This window comes from Mesoplodon bidens (genome assembly GCF_964165515.1).
Source record: "Mesoplodon bidens genome assembly, chromosome: 9".
Lineage (NCBI taxonomy): Eukaryota > Metazoa > Chordata > Mammalia > Artiodactyla > Ziphiidae > Mesoplodon > Mesoplodon bidens.
Window position 1 is genome coordinate 104,352,168 of NC_138166.1, and position 14,413 is coordinate 104,366,580.

Consider the following 14,413-nt stretch of genomic DNA (forward strand, 5'->3'; position numbering starts at 1 on the left):
ACAAATTTCCAAAAGTATCCCAATATGTTAAAACGTATTCCATCTTGGTTGCTGCAGAGTCATTAACTGGAATTATTCTCATTGCTGTGTCACTTTAGTTGTTTCCTGGCAATAATGTTTAAGTTTGAAAAACTCTTTATCTTGTCATGAGGTTTACTTACTTCAATAATAAGGGGGTTTTAGGAGGGCAGGGATTCTTATCTCTTTTTAGGATTACTGTATTCCTAGTTTTTAATTTATAAGTGGTTTAGAACATCCGTAAGTATGTTTCACAGAGAAACAACCTGAAAAAACTCACTCCATTTTACTATGTAGCAGCCATGTGGTGGTGGTTTACTCTTTGGAGTGGTTACCTTGTGTTCTCAATAGTTCTGGGGCACTGATACTTATGTTTACAGTGTAAGCACTTAATCAGTTTTTAAAAAATTGATGCTATTAAGAATTATTTGGGGCTTCCCTGGTGGCGCAGTGGTTGAGAGTCCGCCTGCCGATGCAGGGGACACGGGTTCGTGCCCCGGTCCGGGAAGATCCCACATGCCGCGGAGTAACTAGGCCTGTGAGCCATGGCCGCTAAGCCTGCGCGTCCGGAGCCTGTGCTCCGCAACGGGAGGGGCCCCCGCAGTGAGAGGCCCGCGTATCGCAAAAAAAAAAAAAAAAAAAAAAAAAAAAAGAATTATTTGATCATGTTTTATTTTATACTAGTAATATTGCACATATCCTAAGCTTATGCTTTACGCTTGTATTTTCTTTAGGATAATATTAATTTTTATTTCTAATTATAAATATGCAGAAGGAATGAAAAGAGATAGTTAATATTATCAAAATTAAGCCAAATTGCTGCACTTGGGAACAGAGTCTTTCCTCAGAATCTTATTATCTGAGGCAACTACTGCCGTAAAGAGTTGGTGAAACTTTCTTGAGACTTTTGTAATATTTGAGCAGGTGTTCATACAGCAAATGATTTGCATTTACCATAGATGATTAGGACAAGCCCAAATCCTTGATGAGGAAAAAATAGGAAGACAAATATTCTCAACATCGTTACATTTTTGCTTACATCTTAACGCACACATTCACCTCTGAATAGCTTGAAAACCTTCCAAAATAATTTCTTTGGGAAATTGTGACTATGCACTTAGTTATGTGAATTTCACAAGTTACAACAGTAAATATCAAAATCAATGAAAAAAGCTCTTGAATTCCTGGCTATATCCTGACTACATCATTTCACCATACTCTTCTTCAAATTCCCAACTAAACTGGATTTTAAACAGAGAACAACCCCATTATCTACTCAGGGTAAGAAAATGTCATCATGTTAATGGAAATTTGTTACTTTCTTGTTCAGAACTTTGGATGACAAATATTTATCTTCTACTCACAGTAACTGTTATTTTAAGGACTTCAGCACTAAATTTGATCCTATGGCTGCAGGTATATTATACTTTATTATAAACAACTGCCGAATGCTAAACATCTCAAGCTTCCATAATTGCATCAAAGTATTTCCCCCAGCTTTCAATCAGTGTCTTCATATATCACATTCAGTTTTTCAAAGATATCTGAAAAGAATGTACAACTTGTACTATATTCTTGTAAATGGATTTTAAAAGTATCAACGTGATACAGACTAAAAGGTGTGTGTTCAACCAAATGGAGGGTCGGGTCAGGGTGGCCCTGTGTTTCAACTCTGTATATAGAAAATAAACTTCTGGCAGTGTTTTCTAGCTTCTTATTGTGCGTATGCATGTGTGTGTTTAAGAATACGAATCAAGTATTATTTTCTACCCTCTACCAGAAAAAAATTTTTAAGAAGTAGGTATGCTGGGAAAGGAACTTGAAAAAAAATCCAGCGCCAAATAAACAAACAGAAAAACATTTGAAATTTCTTACTAAAGAAAGATCCCACTTTCTGTTGGTGGAGGTAAGTACACAAGTCATAAAGGGATTCTCCTTCCCTGGACCAGGATGGAGAACCCAGCTCTAAAAGTTTAAAAAGAGAAACGTTTTGGATTCTTGGATTTGTGCAATTGTGCTCCTTCCCAATTGGAAATCAAGCATTTTTAAATTCATTGAAAATGTCGAGGAGAAGAAGTGCAACCAGCAAGGCCTCATAGCCCTGAGGTTTGTTTGTTTGCTTTCTCTCACATGGCGTCGTTTCTGATTCAGTGGAGACCCCGTCAGTGGCAGGGAGACAGCGAGACTTGGTTTGAAAAAAAAAAAAAAAAAAGATGCTGCAGTGCTGAGCTCAAGAGAGGGGTGGGCCAGGGAGAGGGCGCATGCTACATCAGACACAGTACCTGATTTTTCACTGCACAGCTTGTCAGCGAGGTAGTGTGCCTCCTGGGCGATAAGTGAGAATATTTCATCTTCGTACACTTCCATTATAGTTTCACACTGTAGAAACAGAATAACAACATATGTGGATAGATATGCACTCACAGGACATCTTGTTAGGAAGAACTTGTCACAGTTTTATTAGCTAAAAATATAAAATCATGTTACCAAGGTGGTCCGTTTTTATTAGCCCTTTTGGTTTAAGACATCACTGCATTGGATTAACCCTCTTCCCAGAATGTTAATTGCATCATTTTCCTGAGACTTGGCTAACTGATTAGTCGTGTTGAAAGACGAGGGTGAGGCAGGAAAATGGTTCTTTGTATTTGTTCCTCTTCCTCAAACTGGAATGGAATGCAGGGAACAGGAGGAATGGAGCTCCTATTTATGGAACTGAAAGTCTTCAGGTTTTTTGTTTGTTTGTTTGTTTTGAAACTTTAGAGAACACGGCTCCTTGAAATGGTTAAACCACTTTCCTTTAGATTTAACATAATAATCCATTTTGTGGTTTTAAAACAGGGTCTGAAGTGTGAAAATAATTAAGTTTTCTCAGCAATCAAAACACAAGTGCATCTTCAATTGCACTCGGGATAACGGGGCTTTTCAGTTACTTAGGAAAGTTTCTCTTCATACCACTTAAGAGATCCATCCATAATTTCTCTTTGCTTCCCCCCACCCCAAATCTGACATTTCAGAGAAGAGGGAGCTCAAAGGTACCCACGGACCCAAAAATCTTAAATTCTGACTGGAGCGTGTGTCTGCGTTGGAGAAGCACAAGCTTAGGAACTGTGATGGTAAAGAGGGTTCACTGGAGACTAGTAACTCATTTTCCGAGTTCATTAAGTGAGAAGCTAAAATTTTTTAAATGGCATTTAAAAATATTTAAATTCCACTATTACATATTTATGGAAGACCTGTGAGATACAAACACACTTCCTCACTGTGATTCCCATTCTACAGTACTTTTAGCCCTGAATTATTGCCTTGACTTTTTAATTAAAATGAAATCTTCAAAAGTCAGCTGCAGCCCTTATACCAGGGGTTCAGCACGTCTGACATTTTGGCCAACGTGTGAACCAAAGACATTTCTCAAACAGGCTTTCCCACCACTTGGTCTGACTCAATAGCATTAAGTAAAGTGAAATCTCTTGCTATATATTTTGCCAGGCACATTCTAGAGAGCCAGAGGCCAGCATTCACGTGAAATAAACAATATGATGGGAGGAAATGCGGCATATAGCCAACTATCATACTAAGTCTTTGTTTAACTGAGTTTGTGCTAAAATGCTTGAATGAACTCAGGAAAAAAAATTCTCTTCTGTGAAGCCTTGGGGGGAAAAAAGTGATGTGTGTCACTCTCCCTCCATCATGTGGCTATAAATATTTGAAAACGACATTCATTTTAATTTGGATTTTAACCTCGGAACCACAGTCCCTGATTCCTGACATGGGAACTTGTAAGAGACCTGCCTGGGCACGGGGACGGACTGAGTCCTCTTCCCAACCGTCCCCAGGAGCAAAGCAACATGCAAACTGTGCCTCCAAGTCACTGGGATTTGTAACGCACTTTCTGGAAAATATCACTTAACTGTCTCCACGGAGATGAAATACCACAGCCCCTAGGTGTCTCAGAAGGCAAGTCACTAAGTGCGCGGTTAACACTGAGAAAGCAGCAGGACAACAAAGCTAATAGATAACATTTTAATGGGCATGTCTTGAAACTCAACAAAACCCCAAACAAACAGCCAAAAAAAAAAAAAAAAAGTACCAAAAACATGTTCACGGAGTACGGAATTCCTCTGCGAAGAAGATAGCTTACCGCGAATTTCAAATGTCTGTAAGCATCAGAATAAAAATAGAATTTTTAAAATTCTTTGTATATTTTGCCTCCTTTCCTTGGAGCAAATCTCTTGAATGTCTCCTCCTTGGTCACGGGGGCTTCTTCGAGCTTGTAGTCATTCATCCGCTCACACACTTTATCCAAGAGGTCTGTGAGGAACGCCTCCGACTGGGCTAAGGGAATCTGCGGAGAAAAGCCAAAAAAGGGAGGAAACTCGTCTTAACGGTGATATTATTTAAAAGACCTTCCCCTGAATGCACGTGGTAGCACACCCCATCGCCCTAAACAGTATTCCTGTCCTGATACAACATGTGCACATTTCTATCATTTACATAATTTAAGGGGTTAGCCTAAATTCTGGTTTTTAAAAAGTGCCTATGTTCGAAAGTGGACAGAAGAAAAACCTTCTATTCAAGCTAGAAACTATACTTCTACAGGTGATAATTTTGGAAAGTCATGGAACATGCAGAATAAGGCATTAAGCACCGGCAATGGCTGTTATTATCTATCTACTTGCAAGAGACAGACAGACAGAGCCAGAGAGAGCGCTCGGGTCTCTCTTTCCTCCAGAGCATCCCGAGCTGGGCGAAGGCCGGGCCTCGCGCTCCGCAGCCGCTGCCCTGCGCGCCGTGGCCCATCGGCGGCCGCTCGGGCCCGGGGGCAGGGAAAAGCCGGGCTGACCGAATCGCCCCTCTCGCAGGCGCGGCTGCGCTGTCTTTGGAACAGCTGGTGCCCGTCTCCGCGCGCCCCTCTCCCTCCGGAATCCAGCGAGGATTCAGAGGACCCTTTGGCCACCACCTCCGCCCCGCGCGGGGGTCAAAGAGCACCCCTCGCCCTTGGTAACCGGGACAAAAACTCGGGGGCCGTCTAGACAGGTCAAGGTGCAGGATGCTGCGTCCCCGCGGCTCCTTCCGGAAGGGGGCGGGGACCCGCCAAGGGCGCCGCGGACGCGCCGCGGCCCCGGCCTCTGCGGGCTTTCTCCCTCTCCACCCTCTGCTGATCAAAGTAGGAAGTTTGCATGACAACCATGGTGAAAGGGGCTGAATCGCAAATGAACTCGATTTCGCCGATGTTGATATATCCAGCCTCCATTGTCCCCTTTCAGACGCAGTGTGAACCCTTCCGGTGCCGGCGACCGCGCGGCATTCACATGCGCGCTCCGGACGCACAAAGGCTCCCCGCGCCCCTCCCTGCCATCTGGCCGCGGGGCTCGGGGCGGGCTGTGCGGCGCGCCTCTGCGCTTAACCCTGCTTCCAGCCAAAACCACTCGAGCGTCACTCCCGTCACCCCCCAGGCTCGGCAAAGAGCGAAGTCTGTAGAAAAGGAAGGAGCCAAAGAAAGCCGGCACTAATGAACTTTCCATTAGCACCACCACGTGCGCCGTGATAAAATATCCCTCCTTCTGCCCGCAAAACTCGACTTGAGATTGATTACGAACTGCTTTCAAGGCCCATGCGGTCAACTCTGCAATTATGTCGTTTATTAAACTGGAGTGTACCGCAGCATTCTTTATCCGCTAACATATCAAGTTAAAAAATTGAGTGTTTTAATTTTTTCAAGTGTCGACACTCAAAAGACCCTAAAGAAAGTAGCTCAAAGCGCACAGTCAAAACACAAGTTACGTTTTTATTTACACCTTTAATTGTGCCACTTAAGCATCGTAAGTTGTGAATAAAACCAAAAACATAGGTTAACACATTGAAAATCTGTTTCAGAAACTAAAGATTAAATGTGTATTGGGACTTAAAAGCTAGGAAACAGAGGTAAATTCTTAAATTACAATTTATCAAGCAGATCATTAACAGAATGATTATGGTTTCTTCCTGCCCTGCGTGTGCTTTAGTATATTTCCTTGTCTGGTCCATATGAACAGGCTCATAGTACTTTCTGCATGTCCACAAAGCAGCATTTTTAACCTCAAAGTGAAGAGTTGGCTCTTTCATTTAAAAAATCTAACTGTGATCAAGAATCCATTCTCTCTCCCCACCTCCCTAACCCTCTCCTTCCCCAATCAAACTGTCAACACCGCGGGGCGATGCCATCTCTGAATGGAGAGGGTCTGAGCATTGGTAGGGTGCTTTTGGAACCCTGGATGCCGTCCTTACACACCACGGTATTTCCCGTTGAGATGAGACTACTCTCGAAACTGTTTTTTGTTTTAAACTGACCTGACGTTCTGAGCTGCGTGCATAAATCCTGAGTGTATAAGATTTGAGCAAATCAGGATGTCAATATGCGAGACCCTCCACAACTTACTTTTGAGAGCTGTATTTTTTATTTCCTGGGTTGACGCTTTTTAAAAAACAGTCGCCACATGATAACTTTCCACCAAACGGGATTGTTTTTCTTATTTTGAAAGTGGAATTTTACGTATTTGAATATAGTAGTATTGTGCCTATTTTAACGCACATATGTTATACCTAGGGATCAACACGTGAATCTTGTTGATTTCATACATCTTTGAAGGCTAACTGGCTTTTTGATGTAATTGCTGGCTCTTTTGAGTAAATGTTCTTTAGTAGAAAGAGCAGGAAATGTTACAGGCAGAGAGCTCGGAAAATGCCACGTTACAATCTTCACTGAAAGCAAGAAAGGAAAACACCCAACATGAGACTAGTAGTGTTCGTTTTACAGAAATATTTTTTAAAAACTGACCTAAAATGCTAAAGCATCCGATTTTGTGAGAAAATTTTAAAGAAAAAGATGCTTATGCATGGCAGCTATTTATACACTTATCAAAATGCACATGATTAGGGTTTAAAATGATTCCACTTAGCTGAACTACATTCACTAAACTTAAAGACTGTTCAAGGAATAATTGAGCCTTTTTCTCCCCTCAAAGTGTTTTGATTATAAGAGTGCAATAAGTATTGAGACAAGTGGAATAAAACTACCTCTTTCTTCCTATACTAGGAAGGTTCTGAATAGTACTTGTCAGTAAAGCAACTCCTATTGTAATCTTAGGGGAGCATTTCCTCCACCCTGGAAGGAGGGTCTCAGAGATACTAACCTCATTAAAATATGAATGAAAAAGGCCGCCATCATTGTATCAGGAGAAAACCGATTCACTGGCATGGTTTTCTTATCAGCCTTTACTTTTACAGACAGACTCATCTGGTATACGTTATAAATACAAAAACGATCTGTTACAATTTCATTGCTATCTTAGCACACCCTCATCAAAGTAAATCCTAACTTTTGCCATTTTGGAATCTAGCTACAACTCTAAATCATACTTGGTATATGTCGTGTTTATTTTTTTTTTCCTTTAGGCCCCTCGTGACCATGTGCTTATCGTGTGAGCAATGACATGGGAGTGGGAGGAGATACTCAGATCCCAACTTGAAAACGGAAAAAGGTAGTTGAAAGTTTTGGCTTTGATTTCTTGAGAAAACTGGAGTTAGGGAGCTATCCCAGAGCACTATGACAACACCTTTATAACAGTCAATTACAGGGTGCCTCCCATGTTCGTTCATTACTGTGTCTCTGTTCATCTTGTAGCAAATTTCTTGCTTGATAGCTATCACAATTATGTTACAGTGTACAGTCTGATGTGGAGACTGTCCTTGTGGTACACTGTCTTTTTCATAACTGTCTGACAATTTTGGAGTGTCCCTCAGATAGGAAACCAGTACTTAACCTGCTTAGTGACTGGTAGTTTCACATGGTTGCAAAGATTTTCTTTCTAGAGGTCTAGTTAATGTAAAACTTTTAATTGCGTTACAGCAAATATTACATCTAGTTTAATCACTAACTTTTCATCCATAAAAATACTGAAATCACTTCTGATATTAGTTAAAAGTCAATATTTAGAAGTGAACATTCAAACCTTCTTTGCTCTAGGCTACAGCCGGGAAAGCAAGAATTCAGAAACTCTTCTAAGTTGATGAGATCTATAATTAGCTTTTATGTGAATTGACTGCTCTGAGTTTGTTGTGTGACCCTTCATATAATATGCAAATAGCATTGACTGTTTAGTTTTATTAAACAGTATAGTTAGAAACCTAAAGAAGCTCATTTCGATGAGGAATAATAAAGGTTGATACATTTTCCAGTGTTCTGTATATCAGAAAAAATGAATCCCATCTGGACTTAATCAATAAGAGAGATTTTAAGTAGCCTTTGTTCAGAGAGCCAAACAACAGAATTAATATTACTTTTTCCATAAATTCGATGTTAAAACAGGTGAATTTGTGCAATCAGTAAAACCTTGGGTGCAAAAATACAAAGATTGCAGCACAATTTACCACAAATGACACAGTAAATTTATGAAAGTAACATCAAAATTCTGCCCCTTTTAATCTGAATACTGGAAAAAGTTACTCTTATTATTTGAAATAAAGTATTTTGCAAGTGTTTCCTATTCTTATTCGTGGAGATATTATGTCTACATGAAGTATACTCTCAGGTTGTGAGAAAAATAGAAATAACAAAATAAGAAAAACGTGATTTTGGGGGAAATTTTCCCCAGAATTCAAAACTATTAAAGTTTCAATCACATTTTCTTATTCTGGATCCTGTTTTCAACTTAACAGTATAGAAAACTTGAAAGTATAGAAAAATCGCATGATGGATCACCATTAATGAACTCCAAATGGGGGTCATCTAACTCAATTTGACTTTTTCCTAAAGTTAAAAAAACATACTTTCTTTTCATTATTAAATACAAACTTGGCACTGCCATTTGATTTCTCATCTTAAAAACTATTCTATTAGTCTTTAAAAAAACTAATTTTCAAACATTTTAGGTGAATTGAATACAGCTATCCACGTGAAAAATGTTATAAATTTTCAAGCTTTGTTAAAAATCACTCTAAGCGAGGATTTAGAACGACCTTTTCATGCTGTTTCTGAGCTTTGACCTCTGCTCGCTTACCCCGGAAGGATCTTGCAGATTAAAAAAGAAAGTAATAGAAGAAAGTGACAGTGCTTAAAAGGGCAAAGGCCGTAAGACTGCAACAGTAATAGAGGTGATGTGAATTTGTTCATTCGCTCAGCAATATTTATTCAACTCCATCTCCGTGTCGGACAAACATACCTCTCTAATTCGGACTTTTTAAAGGGGACTCTTCCATGATTCTGAATAAAAATGAAAAGAAATACTCGAAAAAGACTGCCTGGAAGAGAGTCAATAAATCCTAGTTGATGATACTATAAAGATCACATGAATACAATATCTCTGTTCTTATTTGACAGTTTCTGTCCCCCCCATCTGCGTGTCTTTCACCATCTTGCTACTGAAAACACAATAGTTATCCCTTTCTAACCACCTCTGCAAAACACTTTCTCAGAATAGAAGAGGTGAATAGTCACGTTTGCGGAACCTGTTGTGGCATTTCCCAGTTTCATCATCTGTGTACTTGTGGGCAAATGGTGAGATTTCCCTGGAAAACCTTAGAGGTCTCAGAGGAAAAGGACGAAAGAATGGGATAAGTTAAGAAGCTCTGGGTGTTCCGTCTCCACAGTTGTGGAAACACGCATGCACACACCAGTTCCCGCTGGCTGCAAAGAAAGCACTCTTTTTTTTTTTGGACACGCCATGGGCATTCAGGATCTTAGTTCCCTGACCAGGATTGAACCCGCGCCCCCTGCAGTGGAAGCCAGGAGTCTTAACCACTGCCAGCGAAGTCCACCTTTCTTTAAAAACATTTTTAAATAGAAAAAGTTACACATTCACTTGATTTTTTTTTAATCCAGAAGGAACAAAAGAGTAGAATAAAAAGTAAGGCTGATGCTCCCCCAGACCCTAAAGCCCAGTTCTCCTTCCCCCAGAAACATTCTAAGTGCACCTCTATGAGTGTGCAATGAATGTGTGTGTGCATGTATGCGTGTGTCCATGTTTGCCTGTATGCACATGTGCCTGTGTGTGTCCATGTGTATCTATGTGTGCATGTAGGCATGTAGGCATGTGTGTCCGTGTGCATATGTGTCCATGTGTGTGTGTCCATGTGTGCACTTGTGAGTGTCCCTCCTCCTCTTTTTACAAGGTCCGAGCACAGCACACCCCATGTCTTTCTCACTTGGGGATAAGAGGGTTCAGTCACGTCCAGGAGGCTGAGGACCGTCTCCTGACGGTCACTGGATGAAGGCACGCTTACTCTGGGGGCATCAAAGCTCAAATCCATTTAGATTCGAAGACGCCCTGCATCCCAAGGGCAGGTTCAAAAGGGGAGCTCCCGCCCACGTGAGCTATGGCAGGATCTCTCTGTTTGGGGATATATCTTAGCTTATTCTCTCCTGAAACAATGGTTTTGAGAGGGTCGGGGCCAGCGTTTTTAACCCCCTTTCCTGGGTGAGGAGCCCCAGGCCCCAGGGACTTCCTTCCATGACTGACTGTGATGCTGCAAGGTCATTGCTCTCCATGCCCTCCAGGTCCTGCGCCTGAGGACACAGCAACGCAGACACTGCGGCCGGGAAGACCTTGGAGATCCCACAGTAACCCCCCCGCTCTTCAGGTGGGGACACTGAGGCTCAGACGGGAGCGACTTCCCTGAGCACCACCTGGCGGAGCCAGGGTTGGAAGCCGGCTGCTCTAGTCGGTGCAGCTGCTGCCCCCCCCCGCCAAGCGACCAGGTGCGGCCACGCCCCAGATTCCTAGGTGACGCCCTAACCCCCAGGACCTCAGGATGTGACCTTGTTTGGCCATGGGGCCTTTAAAGAGGTGATGAAGGTAAAATGAGGTTGTATGGCTGGGCCCTGATCCCATTTGACTGGTCCTTATAAGAAGAGATCAGGACACAGACACACACAGAGGGACGGCCACGTGAGGACACGGGAGAAGACGGCGTCTACACGCCAAGGAGAGAGGCCTCGGGAGGAACTGGCCCTGCCCTCACCTGGATCTGGGACTTCCAGCCTCCAGGGCTGGGAGAAAACACGTTTCTGCTGTTTAAGCTGCCTGAGCTCCTAATACAGTCCCAGACCATGGAGACCCACCTGAAGTCTTGCTAGTACAGCCCAAGCCCAAGGGGTGACTGGGGGCTGCTCGAGAGCCTGCCATGATGGGGGTACGCGGAGCAACACGAGACGCATGCTGATCTGCCTCGGTGCACGGGTGCTGTGATCCCGTCTGAGCCGGGGGCAGGACTCTGCACAGGCCCCCAAGCACCTCCATCCTGGTCTGGCACCACCTACAACCTGCTGAGGGCTGGACCAGACGCTGGTCTCCTTGATCTCCCAGAGTCCTTGCCGGTAAACCTGGGACGAAAACAACACCTGTTGTAGTGTATCTGATCAGGTCAAGTAACTGGTAGGAAAATCTTTCGAGAGTTTGACACGACAAGTGAACGTAAAGGGTTATGATTACTTTCCTTCTGATGGATGCCGACTGTTTTAGTTTGTAAATGCCATAAAGGTGATGCCGACTTGAGCATAGCCTGACTTTTGCACCCTCCTTACCGGTGGGCTAGTGGGACGGTCCGGTGACTCCAAGGCAGTGCCTTGAGCAGTTGGCCTGAGGACCTCTTGTCATTTTCTCCCCTTCCCATCCTCTCAGAATCCGAGAGCTGTCAGCATGGGCATCCAGACCCATGGCATTCAAAGTGTGGTCACCACCACCTGCTGCATCAGACTGCCTGTTTTCAAGACCCTCAGGCAGCTGTGTGCTCAGGACAGAGCAGTGTTGCTTGGAATCCTGCTGGTGGCAGTCAGGGTGGCAATGGCGAGGGGGTGCTACCCGCGCTGACTTTTTAATTTTCTGCTTCTGTGCTCTGCCTAGAAAGAGCAGAAACTGGAGGAGGACCATTTAGTATAGAGAGACCAAGTGAAAGCCTTGTCCTTAGAAACACATGTGGGATGACCTGGAAAGAGGCCTGTGTCCTCAGCCCCAACAGCACCCAGGTAGCACCTCTGGGAGGATCCCACGCTCCTGTCACCCTGATGAGCGCTACACTGGGAGAGACAGCGCGTCACGAGTGAGCAGACGCTGTTCCAGGACGGAGATCTTTCATCAACACCCAGAGAAAACCGAGAGGGGCTGAGGACGGTGAGGGCATCACAGCTGCACCCAGGCGCCCAGCTCGAGAGTCAGGTCTATTATATTACAGGCTGAACGTTTTCTAAAAAATATGTAGCTCATTCTCATGGCGTTTTTCTCTCATGCATTTCTGACCTTCCCTCTCTTCTCCAGACCCATGTCAGGCAGGGGCGCTGTCCCAAGTGTGACTTTGCCCGGACGGCCTAGTGCCAGGAGGAGCTCTCTGGGCTGGGTGCCCATGTAAGGACCCACCCCTTCTGCACTAGGCCCCGCGGGGCACAGCCCTTCTAGTGAGAAGCGGTAAGAAGCGAAGGGATCGTGGTTTCTCTGATGCACCAAACTCAGGTCACCCAAGGCAAGCAGCTTGGAAATGGCTTTAACACAACATGGAAGATCCTGCACATCCCCCTGGCTTGGAAGTCCCTTTGTCTCAGGAACACCCAGTTTGGGGACTTCCCTGATGGTCCAGTGCTTAAGACTTCGCCTTCCAATGCAGTGGGTGTGGGTTCGATCCCTGGTCGGGGAGCTAAGATCCCACATGCCTCATGGCCAAAAAAACCAAAACATAAAACAGAAGCAATATTGTAACAAGTTCAGTAGACTTTTAAAAAATGGTCCACACCAAAAAAAAAAAAAAAAAAAGAGGAAAAGAAAAAAGAGCCAGTCAGTCCTAGCGTGCTGACCAGACATGCTATAGCTTCAGGTGCAAAGGCGGCAGGTCACTGGTAAACTCTTGAAGCGTTTGCGGGGCTGCCATACCTCAGGGCCAGAGGGAAGCGCTGTCGGTGTCCTTGCTGTCCTGCTCATTCTTGGATTCCAGTTTTGTCGCATCTCTTAAAGCCTCAAAAGAATGGGCACAGAATTTGGCCCTGATTGAGACCCCGCCCAACCTCTCTCCAAGGAAGACAGAGAGACTGTTAACAAGTCAGCTTTGTTCTTATGCAAGATAACATTTTTGTTTGTTTTGTTTCATTTTCAGTGTTCGGGGCGCTAGTGACCGCGACTCTTCCCAAGTCAACGCGCTGACAAGCTAAGCGTGTGCAGTGAGATGCTGCTTCCCTCAGGCAACGGGACACAGACGCGAGGGGGGGAGATCTACCCGCTGGCTCAGCATCTCTACACCCAGGCCCTGGCCCTTCCCAGGCTTCGTCCACGTGGGACTGTGCACACCTGTGCACCCCCACCGCCCTGCCCCATCACAGGCCTTTCCGGGGGCACCCGGCCCTGTGATCATCCGGGTGGCAGGGCCTGTGAGAATCTACGGCCCGTCTCAAAGCTCCTTCACTTTGGGACAGGTAGGGGTTTGCCCACATTTAAAACATGATGAATAACTCCGCTCTGAGCACTCCTGTGGATGAAGCGCTCTTTCTTTCTCCTGTTGGATTATTTCCTCAGGCCATGTCCCTAAATGTGGGGTAACTAAGTCGTGTTTGGTTTTATCTGCTGATACTTCTGGTCGGGCTATGAAACCCAATCCGGCTAATAGAGAGACATCTATGAAAATAAACCACGAACCGAGTCACGGTGAAGTTCCTCAGCGGTTTCCCTAAAGAGGAACGGCTCCCTCGAGGCCCCGTGTGCTGGGGATTCCTCAGAAACCTGCTCCAAGTAGAGAGCGGATCATGGAAGGAGCAAAAGTTTGGGTTTATCACGCAGCCTGGAGGCATCTCTCAGCGCCGGCAACGCCCACCAGCCCCTCTGCATTCCTTCACGTGTTACCACTTTGCCCGTTGCTAATGTTTCCAAAAGGAGATAGACCTGAGATCATTTTGTTCCATTTGAGCTGTTTTCTTTATCACTATTTAAAAATTAACAATACCAAGAGGTAACATGAAATCTCTTCCTTCCTGCTTCTCTGTGTGTTTGGATAAATATTATCTCTCTGCTCCTTAACACCCAGATCTTGGGAAAGGGTTACACTTCAAAATCAGGAGGAAGAAACACTCTCCCTAATGCTCCCGAAGGGAAAGAATCCCTGCCGTTCCGCCAGGTCCCGGGAGCCTGGGCTGCGGGCGGAGTCAGGCTTTCAGGGACTTTGCCTCAGGGCTCCACGATCGCAGAGGCCACGGGCATCTGCGAAAGTCCACTCACCCGGAGCGGTGCTGGGAAGTGAGAATGTGGACTGTTCCCACGGGCAGGGCGAGGTCCCTCCCGGTGCGGGAGCCCCGAGAACGGCTCGCAGGAGACATCCACAGCCGAAAGAGTCTGGCACGAGTCACAGACCTAAGCGGTGAAATCGATCACTTGACCGATGTTTATTG

General features: G+C 44.6%; 1 protein-coding gene across 1 annotated transcript in view; it reads right to left on the reverse strand.

Moving 5' to 3' along the window:
• Positions 1-14,413, reverse strand: part of CNPY1 (canopy FGF signaling regulator 1) — a gene marked incomplete at its 3' end in the record, with an annotated part of 37,788 nt that overhangs the window by 2,013 nt on the left and 21,362 nt on the right. Inside the window, 3 exon segments of the mRNA XM_081244245.1 lie at positions 2,301-2,397; positions 4,157-4,201; positions 4,205-4,360. Of these exon segments, the coding sequence (XP_081100371.1) occupies positions 2,301-2,397; positions 4,157-4,201; positions 4,205-4,360 (298 nt within the window).